The sequence below is a fragment of the Leuciscus leuciscus genome, assembly GCF_965113295.1.
Source record: "Leuciscus leuciscus genome assembly, chromosome: 13".
Classification (NCBI taxonomy): domain Eukaryota; kingdom Metazoa; phylum Chordata; class Actinopteri; order Cypriniformes; family Leuciscidae; genus Leuciscus; species Leuciscus leuciscus.
This window is the reverse complement of record NC_138737.1, coordinates 12,039,649-12,054,079: the sequence shown is the minus strand read 5'-3', so window position 1 is coordinate 12,054,079 and position 14,431 is coordinate 12,039,649. Positions and strand designations below refer to the sequence as shown.

The 14,431-nt window shown below is 37.1% G+C and overlaps 1 protein-coding gene across 6 annotated transcripts in view; it reads right to left on the bottom strand.

The window, feature by feature from the left end:
• Positions 1–14,431, bottom strand: part of nfic (nuclear factor I/C) — a 123,166-nt gene that overhangs the window by 30,893 nt on the left and 77,842 nt on the right. For all 6 annotated transcript variants that reach the window (XM_082187922.1, XM_082187923.1, XM_082187926.1 and 3 more), the window contains exons 3-5: positions 6,462–6,533; positions 4,459–4,533; positions 211–334 (exon numbers count right to left, since the gene is read on the bottom strand). In XM_082187922.1, coding sequence (XP_082044048.1) covers positions 211–334; positions 4,459–4,533; positions 6,462–6,533 — 271 coding nt within the window. The remainder of the gene's footprint in view (positions 1–210; positions 335–4,458; positions 4,534–6,461; positions 6,534–14,431) is intronic.

The following is a 14,431-nucleotide window of genomic DNA, read 5'->3' as shown; positions in this document are numbered from 1 at the left end:
CAAAGTTAGACATAGATGGAATCCTTATTTTAATGTGAGGCAATTTTGCTTCATTTCTGTCTTTATTTTACGTTTATGTTAAAACCACATAAATTCACACACAAACATAGATTAGATCACCAGTCAAAAGTAGCTCAAGGACAGAGTGCCTTTGACAAGAGGATTTCTGCCCACTGCAGGCAGATGTGTGGTGGAGACATGAGTACTGACCCACTAGAGGAGGTGCTGGGCAGGGTTCTCCTCATTCCCACCCCTGAAGGGTTCAGGTCGTAAGCAAGATGCCCCTGCAGCTCTCCGAGAGAGAAGTTTGGCCCCGTGCCCGTCACTACCGGTGCTGCACACACAAACGGAGACATACAGAGGTTACAATAAGCATATAATTGTAAACAAAAATATAACATACAAAAAGATTTACTGGCTGCAGAACCATTTAATATATTTATTTATATAAAGTGTTACTGAAAGTGTCTTATGCTGCATGGGTCTGCCTTTGTTTGATCAAAAACAGTAAAAACAGCAATATTGTGAAAAATAATTACAATTTTAAAATATATTTTATAATAAATGTATTTATTTTATGGGAAAGCTGAATTTTCAGCAGCCATTAGTCTACTCTACAGTGTCACATGATCCTTCTAATCATGTGGTTTGGCGCTCGAGAAACATATTAGGTGTGTGTTCATCTTGAAGTGGGGCTGCGCAGACCGATCTGTGTATGACATCAAAGTACTGCGAAAGTGATTCGAAAGCATACAGAGCCGTCTGCTCTCTAATTGCTCTTGTGTTACTTTGATGTCATAAACCAATCAGTCTGCACAGAGCTGCTTCAAATTGAATACACCTATTATTTCAACCCGATCTCACGGCAATTCGTACAAATTTTACGAGGTGGCTAATTCGTGCTAATTAGTATGATTTTTGCTAAATCGTACATATTTTATGAGTTTCCCAATTCGTATGAATGACCTACCCCTGACCATAAACTTACCCATCACTGGGGTTTTGACAACTCGTGTGAGGTTGTATGAATTCGTACGAACTAGCCACGTTTTACTCACTTGTACAAATTGGTTGTGAGATAGCGTTGATTATTTCAATGTTGAAAACAGTTGGGCTGCTTAAAATGTTTGTGGAAACTTGATAAAAAAATGCAGGATTCTTTGATGAATAGAAATGTCAAAAGAACAGCATTTATTTAGGCTTTTGTAACATTATAAATGCATTTACTGTCACTTTTGATCAATTTAATGCATCCTTGCTGAATCAAAAGTATTAATTTCTTTATTTCCCCCCCCTCCCCCCCAAAAAAAAGAATAAATCTTACTGACCCCAAACTTTTGAACAGTAGTGTACTTATAACAATACTGAAAAAAGTACCATGGTATTGCCATGATACCATTTACCATTTTTGGACATACCATGTGATTTGGACATGCATCATTGTTATACCATTGTGTGTTTTGAAGTAGTGGTTGTAACATGCATATTCTGCCAATCTATCAATCTAACGTAGAAACGAGCGTAGAAATCATTTTATGCCAGGGTTCACGTGTGATTCATGAAACATTTGTATGCTTCCAATCCCATCGTATGAATGATCGTACGTTGATAAATGTGGCGGCTCAAAACAATCATCATTTAAATATCATGCCCTTAGAAGCGGTTTAGAAGCCTTGCCCCTAGAGTTTACGACATGGAGAAACGTAACCTGGCCAAGAAGAGGAAGTCATTTTTTAATGGGCCAATAACGTTGTTTAATGGATAATGATCCGTTAAAAGGCGCTGGTTGTCGGTCAGGAAAATAATCTAAATGAACAAAATGCTCTCATAACCATTCTTCAACAGATTTGCTATGTTGCATGCAAGTTTACGCTAACTCAAAAACTTGCAAACACGAGCTGAAACCTGACATGAGATTTGATCGTAGCCACCGCTCATGTCCATATTGATAAATGCCAAGTTTTTGCGTGGAAACGACCATACGCCCAATTTCCTCTCAGACGCTCGTTTCGTAAATGAGGGTCATTGTGTTTTGGTTCTGTTTTCCCTGTTCTGGTTTGCCTGTGTTCCCTAGTTAGTTCCCTTGGTTGTTAATTAGTTCTACACACCAGTTACATCATATCTTGATTACTCCCCAATGTATTTAAGCCCTGAGTGTCCTCAGTTCATTTGTCTGGTATCATCTATGTTAGCATGGTTGTTTTTATCCTGCGATCTCCCGAGTGTTCTGTGTGGATTTAAAAAAAGACTGTGTTTGTTACTTATCTCCTTCGTCGTGTGTTACTACAGCCACTCAACCCTGACAGGGGTAACAATGAAAATAGTAAAATAGTAAAATAGGGGCAAATGAAAATAGTAATCATTCAGTACCATGGTAAATGCTAAAAAATAAAGTAATGCTACAGTACTTATGCATTAGAAGATAAATACTGTAGTGCACATCCTGATGAATCCCTCACCACCATCACATAGAGGAATATTTGGGGATGAGCCGTGACTCTTTATTGACATGTTCAACACTGGTGATTGTTATCTAGTCTAGTGTACAGTAAACCAAGGTTTTGCAGCATGACTTGTTAAATGCTTGCGTTAGGTGGGTGTAATCTCACACCTTCATGTCTAAATCAACGCGAGGCTTATGAATCTCTTTCTTAATATCATTCCATTACTCTGTATATGTTCAACTGCACAGTTATAGCTCAAGCTTAAAGCCACAATATGTAACTTTTTCGCTTTAAAAATAGCAAAAATCACTATATCTATGTTATATATTTTTTTTAGTTCTTGTACTTACATTATCCCAACTGTTTCCAACAACTTTCAAACCAGGAGAAATTTGTAATTTAATTCGAGAAACGTCCCGTTTCTTTATTTCCGTTTTGTCGCCGTCAATGGTGTCATATCCGCGTTGTCCCTGGTTTCCGCTCGTACTGCCATGGAAACCAGAGCTATGAACCAGAGCCCTCTGATAGTAACCAAAGCGACTGGCGGTAGTTCGCAAAGTCTATTTGCACGCTGTTGTTGTTTCGTTCAAACATTATGGACCATGGCAAGCAGACTTTGGATACAAAAGGAGAACTAAAACGAGAATCAATATCAGCGCAGTGTTTTCGAGATGCCTAGAGCTCCCATAGACAGTATATAAACGAGAGCTCCACGTCCGAGACTTCGACCGCTTCTACATGTACTTTATTAAACAGGTGAGCACATTTACATAAAACTAATCAATGTTATATAGCTCAACATGATGAAATGTTAGAATATGATCTGTATGTTACTCTAATGTTGATCTAGCTTACTGCCAGTCTCATACAGACAAACTAACACATACATTTCAACACATTCAAATGCAGTTTAGTGTGATAGTGTAATGTTAGACCAAGTGAAACAACGCTGCGTTACCTCACAAGTTTAATTTGTCTAATAAACTGACCTGTGACTGTGAGTAGTAATTCTGCACTCGCATGTAACGTTAGTTCGGTAGAATGAAATGTCCATATTCCTTATGCGGGACTCGTGTCGCGTGTGGAGCTGATAGCTGTCTCTTAGCAATCCCAAACTGCTTCATATCACAGTCATGATAAAAGCATCGATGTATTCAGTCATCCATAAACATTATTAGATCCATAGATTAGATCGGTCGGCTTGACGTTGACGACAAGATCCATAATTCTTAGCAAATGTTGCGTCATCAAACTACGCCTTTGTTATTGTAAATAGGTTAGCGACCCCTAGTGGCGAAAAATTCCATACTGTACGTTTAATGGGCAGGCTGTATTATGTGTGCTCAGTTATGTCTGAATGTGTTGTATGTAAATATAATGTGGGAACAATGGGCTTGTTGTTCCAGGAGGTATGACTGTGACCTACAGCATACGAAAATCAAATATTGTGTAGGAGTAAATCAGACCTGGTTTAAGCATGTTGGTTAACGCTGATAAAACTGCATAATGCAAAATAAGACATTTACTTAATCTCTGGCCCTTAACATGCATTCACAATCTATGAGTGTGTATATAACTTGTAAAACACTATGATTGCACACAGGTGTGAGGAGCGATAGACAATGACCTTGCTTATCTGACTACCAGACAATAGGAAGCCATCTGGGAAAAATAAAATAATTTCAGCTAAACACAATCAATTATGTTAGAAAGACTGGCGAGATTCCTTCCCTTCTAATGAGGAACTGTCAAACCTGACATGAAACGGCTGTGAAATTGACGATTTTGTGTAATATGTGAACATGGGCTGTGTGGGAGGTGGAAAGGGACAGTTGAGATGCGAAGACAAGAAACTCGAACAAACTGATTCAATGAAATGGATTAGACTCTCAAAGATAATTCTAAAAAGAAAGAAAATTCTAAAACTTGTATGACATACAGAAAATGGTGAGAAAATGATGACAATTCTCATTTCTGGGTGAACTATCCCTGATAAAATACAAAAGCATCTCACTTCTTGATACTTGCACCAGTTCTGTTACACTGAAGACGCCTGAAGTTATGAAGCTCTCTTGAAACTCTGGGGCATCTGTTAAACAAAAGAAAACATGGAATAAATGATGGCGGAGTGCTTTCCAACACAAGGATATCACCGGCATCTCAAGCACAAAGAAATTCAATTTAGTTTTCATTTCTAAGTCACTCTGGATAAAAGCATCTAAATGAATGAATGTCAATGTTTTACATAAGCAGAGTCTGTTCAGCCAGTAAACACTGGTTGTAGTCAATTATGGACAAAAGGAAATTTTAGATACAATGTTTTACTCAGCTAAAGTGCAATCTGCATGATCTTCATTAGGGAGGGGGTTTCTCAGCAAATATTGATATTTGCGATTACTACACAATTTAGAAATACATAAAAACATACACCACCGTTCAAAAGTTTAGGGTCTGTGATTTTTTTTTTTAAAGAAGTCTCTTCTGCTCACCAAGGCTGCGTTTATTTGATCAAATTATAAAAACAATAATATTTTGAAATATTTTCACAATTTCATATAAATGTTGAATGAAATAATTATAATATGCTAATTTGGTGCTCAAGAATTTTTTTTTTTATTATCAATGTTGAAAACAGTAGTGGAAAAATAGCGGAGGATTCAAGGATTCAGGATTCAAAAGAACAGCATTTATTTGAAGCAGAAATCTTTGTAATACTTCAAAAGTCTTTATGGTCACTTTTAAACAATTTAATGCATTCATTTCTTTCACTAAATATCTTACTGACTACAACCTTTTGAACAGTAATGTATATTATTATAACAATCACATTACAACAACCACAAATTAATCGGTATGCAATATCATATTTAACTCAATTAAATTCTTAAATCGATTGACTAACTTATTTTTAAAGAGTTGCCAATGGAAAAAGTACCTTGTCCATCCCATCAGTCCAATAATAATACCACAAGATTATGAGCAGGTCTGAATATGCGAATCACCGACCAGGGGTGCGTTTCCCGTACAACTATATAGCTCGCTGCTTAACTACCATAGTACGATGCATCGTTGGAGAAATCAACTAGCTAGTCACGACTGTTTCCCGAAACCGTATGTCGCAAAGTATCATTCAACCACGTTGGTTCATGACGTCTCGCACGTGGTGGACTAATGACTTATTTTAATTAATCTGTTTGAGATCGAATTAATCCTAGATTTTGTCATATAAGTTACAGACATGGCATCTGAAGACCATTTCAAATTTTTCTCAGTTATTTTGCTTTATTACCAGACTCAATATTTGGCTCGTTCTTACATAGTAGAGCATGTTCGCACATGCGCACTCTTCAAAAACGGTGCTTTAAATCTCTTGACAAACTTAAAGATGTAATTTACATTTGTATGTATTCTAAATAAATAACACGGGTTGTACTGAATGTCAGCTTGCTTATTTTGCTAAAGATAAGGACTTATTCAGTCTACATCTCATGTAAACTAGAAACTATGCTTCTAACCACAGCTCGAGAGCTGTCGTTTCAACCACACAAGTTTGCGATGCTGTTTGCGAACGTTCGTTGGAACGATGGTTTCGGGAAACACCAAATCGTTGAACTATGCTGATAACGACGGAACTTGCGACCATAGTTGGCTAACGATGCTTTCGGGAAACGCACCCCTGATCTCAATCACATACCATTCCTATCCTATCTAGCATTACCCTAAAAAGAGCTAGATTTTTATCCACCATGTAATGCAGAATAAACTGCTGGCCTTTCAGACTAGTTCTGTTGAAACGGGGGAATGTGTGTAGGAGTGTGACGAACTGGGCAGAGATAGATAGAGAGAGGTTGAGTGTGTGGCTCTGGGTTTGAAGCTGTGCATGTAGGTTGCGTTGTGTAAACAGGATGTTTGTACAGTGCAGGAGAGGACGCTTACAGGACTGCACTGCACTGTATGCTGCAGCACACAGTATACTGCACGTTGTGTGAATGTGTGTGTGTACATGTGCTCTCTTACCCATGGTGGCTGCTCGACTGTCCTCCTGATCTGAACCAATGCCCGTGCGAGGACTGCTGCTCTGTTCAGCCTCTGAGAAAAAACAAGAGACAGAAAGATATTAGTCCCCTACTAAGCAGATTCTATCAATAGATATATAAAGGCAAAAGGGGTCTGAAGAGTTGAGGTCAAGGTTCAGCTTACTGTACAATAATCCTCACTTGCAATCTTCAACATTTGGTTTTCCGTGATGAACTGAACAGTGATAGTGAATGAGTTGGCCTAATTTATATTGAAAAAATATTTAGAAAATATTGTACATTTCAGGTCAAGTGACTGGCATCAATTCATAATTTTTTCTAAAAGTAACATGACAGTATGCCGAGGCTGTAAATGTTGATATGTTGTGCATGTTCTTTTAATGGAAAATAAACTGTACATTTTAAAACAGTATTAAAAAATACTATTTTATAAAACTATTAAATGAAATAGTTAAATACTATTACTATTAAATAAAAATATAAATAACCTTTAAAAAAAACTAATATTTTTCTGCCACATAAAAATATATTTTAAAATGTGCCTTTTTGACATATTGGCAGGGTAAGTAAAAATCTGAATTACTGGCACAAATAGGTCAGTAGAATATTAATACAAAACATACAAATAATAAGCAGTTGAATGTGTTTCTATGCTGTAGTCTGCAGCAGGATTAGAGAATAGATAGAGTCTTGAGTTCTTCCCAAATGCAAGTGTATGATCAATGAACAAAAACCTCTGACATGTTGGCATGTGGTTGATATGTCAGCGATAGCTTTGGTAATTCAATATAAGAACATGTTTCTGTATAAACAGCAGAGAAAGTGAACACTCTGTATGTTTTATATAAATCACTCAAACGTTACTGATACAGCCGTGCGCTCTGATACCACGACAAACTGAGTCTCGGCCAAATGGCTCATAAGCCTTGTAAATGAGAAACACACCGTATCAAAGTGCTCCAAAACCATTCAAATATTCTCTTTCTTTTCAACTTGTTTGGCAAGGCCGAGTGTAATCTCGTTGAACCCTCTTCACTGGCAGAGCATGGGGATTGTATTGCCAAAGTGTAAACTCATTGAAGCAACACAATAATGACAAAACAACCTAATCCAACCATAAAACCTTCCCATTTGTGAGCGTTCCAGCTCTTTGCCACACGGATGTGAGGGGAAAACACAGATAAACACATAAAACGAATTTGAGTCAAGAAGCAGCGGAGGATTTTCTGAATAGGGAATGAAAGAATGGAGGGGTTACCGCAAGGACTCTGGCAGGCGTTCAAAGAAAAGCCAGTAAAAAAGCTCAAGCTGGATAAATAAATAAGAGTGCTCCCTATCAGATGGGCCACACGCCACTGCCAGTTCAAAGTCGAGGAGAGTCCGACCGGCTGCACACGTCTGAATGCAACGCTTCATTACGACTATCACACTCTTTGTGGCCTGCAGGACTTGGAGGCCGACCGCAAACTACTGCTCAAGACACATGAATACACACAGGCAGCAGCAACACAACAGCGATTACGGAGCAAATATCTTTTTTTTTATTTTTTTTTTAAATAGGTAATACAATAAAAGTCCATGTGAATTTGTGTTTGCAACCAATTTCACTTCCATAATGTGACATAATTCCAAACAGGATATTCAGCTAAACAAAATGCAAGGTAGGATTGGATTATAAGAAGTGGGCGTTACATACCAAAATGGAACCAGAGTGAAAGTGGTTTTGCTAAATTTGGCTATTGATTAACATTACCCAATAGCCCAAATTACCTATGGTGATATCACCAGAAAAGAAAAGTAATTTCAGAGAAAGAGAAAGTCATTACATAATGATTAAAAATTGCAAAGACAAAGTATTTTTTGCCTTTGAAATAAGACACACCACCACTGAATAAATCACAATAAGACCAGGAATGTGCATTATGAAAATAAATATGGTCGATTGTTGACTTTAAAATAACTTTAAGACTAGTCTTCAATCCGCCCTCTCAGATAATTATTCCAGCGTAATTTTCCCCTGCCACAAAATATGAAATGTTTTCTTAAAATATATGTGCAAAGTGCAGCCTAATTATGTTGTTGTAAGTAAAATACACATGCTCTGAAAAAAAAGAAAAAAAGAAAGAATTATAAACCCTACAAATCTTCGAAAGTTCAATGACATTCCAAAGGAAGCGGTTGGACACGGGCCATAATACTCAATGTTTTGATTATGAAAAATTGGAGAGGCCTTAAACAGTAGGAGACAGATGGATGCTGAGAGGTCTGGAGTTTGTTCCAGAGGAGACGAGCAATGTTTAAAAGTGCGACAAATAAAAAATAAAAAATAACCCAACACAAAAAACATAAACAAACATGTCTGTCATCGCTGCGATTCTTCGCAGGCCAGGATGATTAGCGCTGCCAGCTACAAAGAGGGACATGCTCCAGTTCTCTCTCTCTCTGCTTTTCTCCTCCATGACTGTCTTCAGAGTCCTATACGCTCCTGCCAAAAGCTGTGGCGGTTTCTAGGCAGGCAGCCCTCAGACAGAATCACTGGCAAGGAGAATTGGAGGGAAGGAAAAATAAAAGTGTCAGTTTGAGGGAGATACTGGCACCGAAAGGCTCTGACACATCCCAGTGTCCAAAAAGGCCCGTGAAGCTGAAGACACCAAAACATAAAATGAAAATAAGAGTGGAAGTACTGTACCCAAACATTTAATTTCCAACATAAGTCCAAGAAGAAAAAATAGAAATGCAGATGGAAAGTATGATGCAAAACTATTAGCTTGAACAACGGCCATTTTCTTTGTGGTGCATGGAGTAAATGTTTGCCATTTTGTAAGTAGATTTCTCAAAAAGTGGAACAATAATGACAAAACAAAACCTAATCCAATTATAAAACCTAGTTTCCACACAAATCTAAGGGAGAAAACGCAGGTGACATTCACAAAATAAATAAAAGAAATGTTTATGCGAACAAAAAAGCAGAAATGCAGGTAGAAAATATAATGCAATAAAATGTGCTTGAACAACATCCATTTTCTCTCACACGCGCCATTTTGTAAAGCCATTTTTCAAATTCTGAAACGCAATAGTAGCTTTCCTTAGTTGGACTACAATCCAAAGTGTAAATCTGGACATGTTAGTCTAGTCGATTAGTAACCCAAGAAATATTCTGAGCTATCAAGTGGACTGCTTCCTTCTCCTTCAACAAAACCAAAAATCATTTCTGCCTCTAGCTTCTGACTTCTTTGTGTAATATCTTTAGCATCTTGATGATTTAATGGCCTCTAGCTTAAGAACTTTTTGTCCTTGTATATGTTTTCCATACTAAAACTGTCACTTCAGTAAAAGTGAGGTTGCTTCTAGAGAAAGTTGTAGCTATTTCTTTTCATGCAAGCTACATTTCAAGCCAGGAATCAGTCATCAACACAGCCATTTAAGGTTTTTTTTTCTTTTTGGCAGACATTTCATGAGCAGAGAGGAGGTTTGTCGTTGGCAGCCATTTTAGATCACTCTTTCTGCTTTCACTCCCTCTCTCTATCTCTCACACTCACTCTATCCCTCCCTCTTTTTCTCAAGCAAGAACAAAGTTTAAGTAACAGTACTGAAGAGTGCCAGCTTGCCTATGTGCCAACTCACTCCGTTCAGGGCAGAAGAGAGAGTGAGAGGGAGACAGACAGAGAGACAGAAAGGCAAATGGCCGCTGCTAAATGGTTGGCAGAGACTCTGAAGATTTAGAAAGTTGGAGTGGGCAGAGAGCGAAAGTCAGAGAGAAAGTTTGAGCTGTGGAAGTGACCTTACGTGAAAGACATTCCTGTGCACTGCCTCAGCCATTAGAGTGACTAACAGCTAAATAACAACATGAGATATTACGCAGTTAGTCATGGCAGGAAGAGTGAGCAAACTTTCACTCTTTCAGACCCAGAAGAAAATAAACATAGTTTGCAGCTGAGTTCAGAATGTTCCTCTAGAAATCCTGCACACCGACACACAGAAACGCAACACTTTCCAAATCCTCAAAATATGTCATCGGCTAGATAATTAGGGGTCATCATGGGGTCTAAAATTACTGTGTCATCTTGTTCTAATTTTTGTGGAAAAAACATGCTGCAGAAAAATTATAATAATAATAATACATTGGTGTACACTACCATTCAAAAGTTTAGGGTCAGTAAGAAATTAATCATTAATTCAGCAAGGTTGCATTAAATTGATCAAACGTGACAGTAAAAACATTTATAATGTTATACAAAAGATTTGTATTTCAAATAAATTATCCCAAAAAAAAAAATGTATCTCAGTTTTAACAAAAAATATTAAGCAGAACAACTGTTTTCAACACTGATAAGAAATGTTTAACTGTAAAAAGTGATCAGTTGACTTTGTATTGAATCATTTGTATTGAAAAAAGTGTGGAAACCCGTTGTCTTAAAATGATTAAGTAATTGAACTTCAAGCGTAATTAAAAAAATTAAGTTATGTGGAATTGCCAAGTTCACATAACTTAATTTTTTCAATTACACTTGAAGTTTATTATTGAATCATTTTAAGGCAACGGGTTTTCTCACTTTATTCACTTTTTACAGTGTTCTTAAGCATCAGATCAATATATTAAAATTATTTCTGAAGGATCATGTGACACTGAAGACTGGAGTAATGGCTGATGAAAATTCAGCATTGCCATCACAGGAAAAAAAAAGTGAAAATATATCAAAATAGAAAACATTTTGAACTGTAATGACATTTTACATTATTACTGTGTTACTGTATTTTAATCAAATAAATGCAGCCTTTGTGAGCATATGAGAATTATAAAAATTTTTTTTAAATAAAAGTGTTTTATTATTATTTTAAAATATTATTAAAAATGTAACTTATTAAAAAATCATACTGACCCCAAACTTATAGTATATACATTAACAACAATTATTTAAATGGCCTGTAATGTAAGCAGCATAGCAATGTACTGTACATAAAATGTATATACGGAAGACATAAAAAGCAACTGTAAGTTATGTACAATACATAACAGAGGGTCTCTGCTTCATGAAGACCCTTAGATTATACTAAATTAATAAAAACACAAAAAGTACAGAAAAACAAACAAAGAGACACTTGACCAACACTACTCGCTACTACCTTTTTAGCTACTTCTACAAAATGCAACTTTGCTGGTGTTCATGTCTCACTGTATTGTGCTTTACAGCCAAATTAACTGCAATGCTCAAATGTTCACTCCTAAACTGTTGCCTGTCTCAAGTAGCGTTTCGATGTTTAATTCATTTGAAAGAATCAGTACATGTAAATGCTTCATTTCAATGAATCATTTTAAAGAAAAAGTTGAACTGATTCCTTTGAGTTCTCTGCAGGTTTAATGCCGTCACTCTTATTGAGATCCTTATTGTTTGTCGATCAGATAAATACTGTTCTGATTGCAACATAAATAAAATCATGAGATAGTTATACATTTGAAAAGAAACTGACCCCTTAAATAGCTTTAGCACAGCTGACTACTTGTTCGACCGGACAGCTTGACTGTTTAATCACGTTAAATTAACAGTATTTTGTCACGGTGTTTATATGAGTGCTAATGTGTGTCTTTGTGTGTGGATTTGGTCTACATCATTTTCTGAAGCAGCTTGTAACGTTTCATTTCCAGCTGTAGCTGAGCTGATTGAGGGTGACAACCTTTGTCATACCACACCCCAGCGTTCTCCATCACTCTGAGAGGAAGAGGTGCTATTTCCCTCAGCGCAGAGCCAATAAGACAGATGGACCGGAGGGCATTCAGTCTGCCGAAATACTGAAACAATTATGAGCTGTTCCTTTACACTGCAACTGTGGAATTTAGTATGAAACATAGAGTCATTTAGAGCCACAAACAGCCCTTATGAATCTTGTATAAACCACACAGCATCCTGGAACAGTCTCATGGTGGCACTTGTTAAGGTAAGCAATGTATTAAACTTATTGAGGAGAGCTACGCTATTATTTTTCTAAGGGATCAGACCTACAATTTGGCGGATGGTAAAGCGGCAAAAGAAATCCTCTGGATTTCCATTGAAAGGGGAAATTGACCTGGGGTGGGCTCTTTTAGCTTGGCCAATAAGCCAATAAGGAATCACTTCATCCATCATAACACCCGTCCCTAGCAACCACACAGCAACATGCTAAAAACACTCAAAACATCCAAGTAATAGAATAGTAACAACAACTCATGATTTCTTGAAAAAAATAAACATTTAGTTTTGGGTTTAAAAAGTGGATAACCAAAATGTAACCATATTGCAAATCAAATTCTGGGCTCTCAAACTCAAAGAAATTAATGAAAGATCCTATGCCAAATTTCTTGGAGTTTAGATTCACTCCAGGCTTTTGTAAAGCATAACACAACACAACAACACAACGACACAGTACAAAACAGAGCAACACAATAAAACACAGGGATGATAAACAGGGATGATATTAAAATTCTGTTATTATCTAAGGGGTTGAGCTTAAACGAATTAGGTTTAATGATAGGGTCAAAGCTTAGGGTGAGGTTGGACCTTCTAGCTCCACCAAGTAGATGCAGAGAGGAGGAGCTGGATGCCAAACTTCACCCACTGGTTCTGGAGTGAGCAGCCTCTCAAAAAGATAGGAAAACTTCAACACCCACAATGCACTGGGCTTGCTTGGACTGTTCATTAGCAAGGATACAAAAACTTTTTTTCATCATCCAGTGGGCTTTTGCTGACAAAAAAATGGGATATCTTGGTGCAGGTAACATGGAAAATGTGCACATATTGTTCATTTACATACTGCTGATATTGTAATAATACAAAGCTGGTTGAAAATCAGCAAAAAAAACCTTTAAATCATTTTAAGTGCATGTTAGATGATGGCAAATGTAATATAAATGTAAAAATAGAGGGAATTAGCATCCACTATTAAATATCCAATATAAATAAATAAAAACTATATGGTACAGATTTTTGTGCATCCCTATACATAACGCAATACAACATAATGTAACACAGCCCAATCGATGGATGTGTGTCTCACACATCATGCACTGTTAATCTGATCATTTCTCCCCTACATTTCCCTCTTTTTTGTCCCTGTGTATCATTCTCTGTCTCTCTTTTCAGCACTGCTGATCAGTTTCAAAGCTCTGATTTCATTGCTGATCTGTTTTCTGCTGAAGAACAAACACAGTGAATGCATATCTCTAAAAACTCTCTCTCTCTTTTCTGTTCAGTCTGCATCTCTTTCTGTCTCCATGAGAGCTGTTAGGGTAAGAGTTATTGATCCTGACCATCGCCATCACAGCCGGCCAATAAGTCTTTAACATCTAGAGAAGAACCGAATGAGAACGTCAGACTGAAAAAGTGTGTGTGTGTAAGAACGAGACTGATAGGGAGGGGTCTCTTGATGCATTTAGCAGTCTGGCAGACCGCATTGGCCCCCGGGCCTGCATGGATATGAATCCACTGGGAAAGTTTTAATGGGTTATCTTAATATCTTACGAATATCAGTGTTCATCTAAATTCATTACAGACCCTCTAGATGGACAAGCGCCAGGGTAAAACAGAAAGGAAACGCAACAGAAGGTTTTGTTTTTCAAGATCGCCAGGTGTCAACAAGCACTACTGATAGGAAATTTCTGTTCGGCAACAGTTTCTGAATATGAAATCTCACAGCTGAGAGGAAATATGGGGGGAAAACATGCAGTTGAATTGGATATTGGACCATTTGTATTGTATTTATTTAGTACTTGGCACTATTTCTTTTTAGTTCATCTTATTTAATTTAATTTAATAATATATTTACTTTAGGTTTTACCACTGAGGCACAAGTCAGTCCAGATGTTTTCTTTATAAGATGCTTTGTATGTCTGTACTTGCAGTGAGGGTCAGACTATCATTCTTACAATACAATTTAAATGTTGCAGTTTGTAATCAAGTTATCGGCCAACTGGAGAGT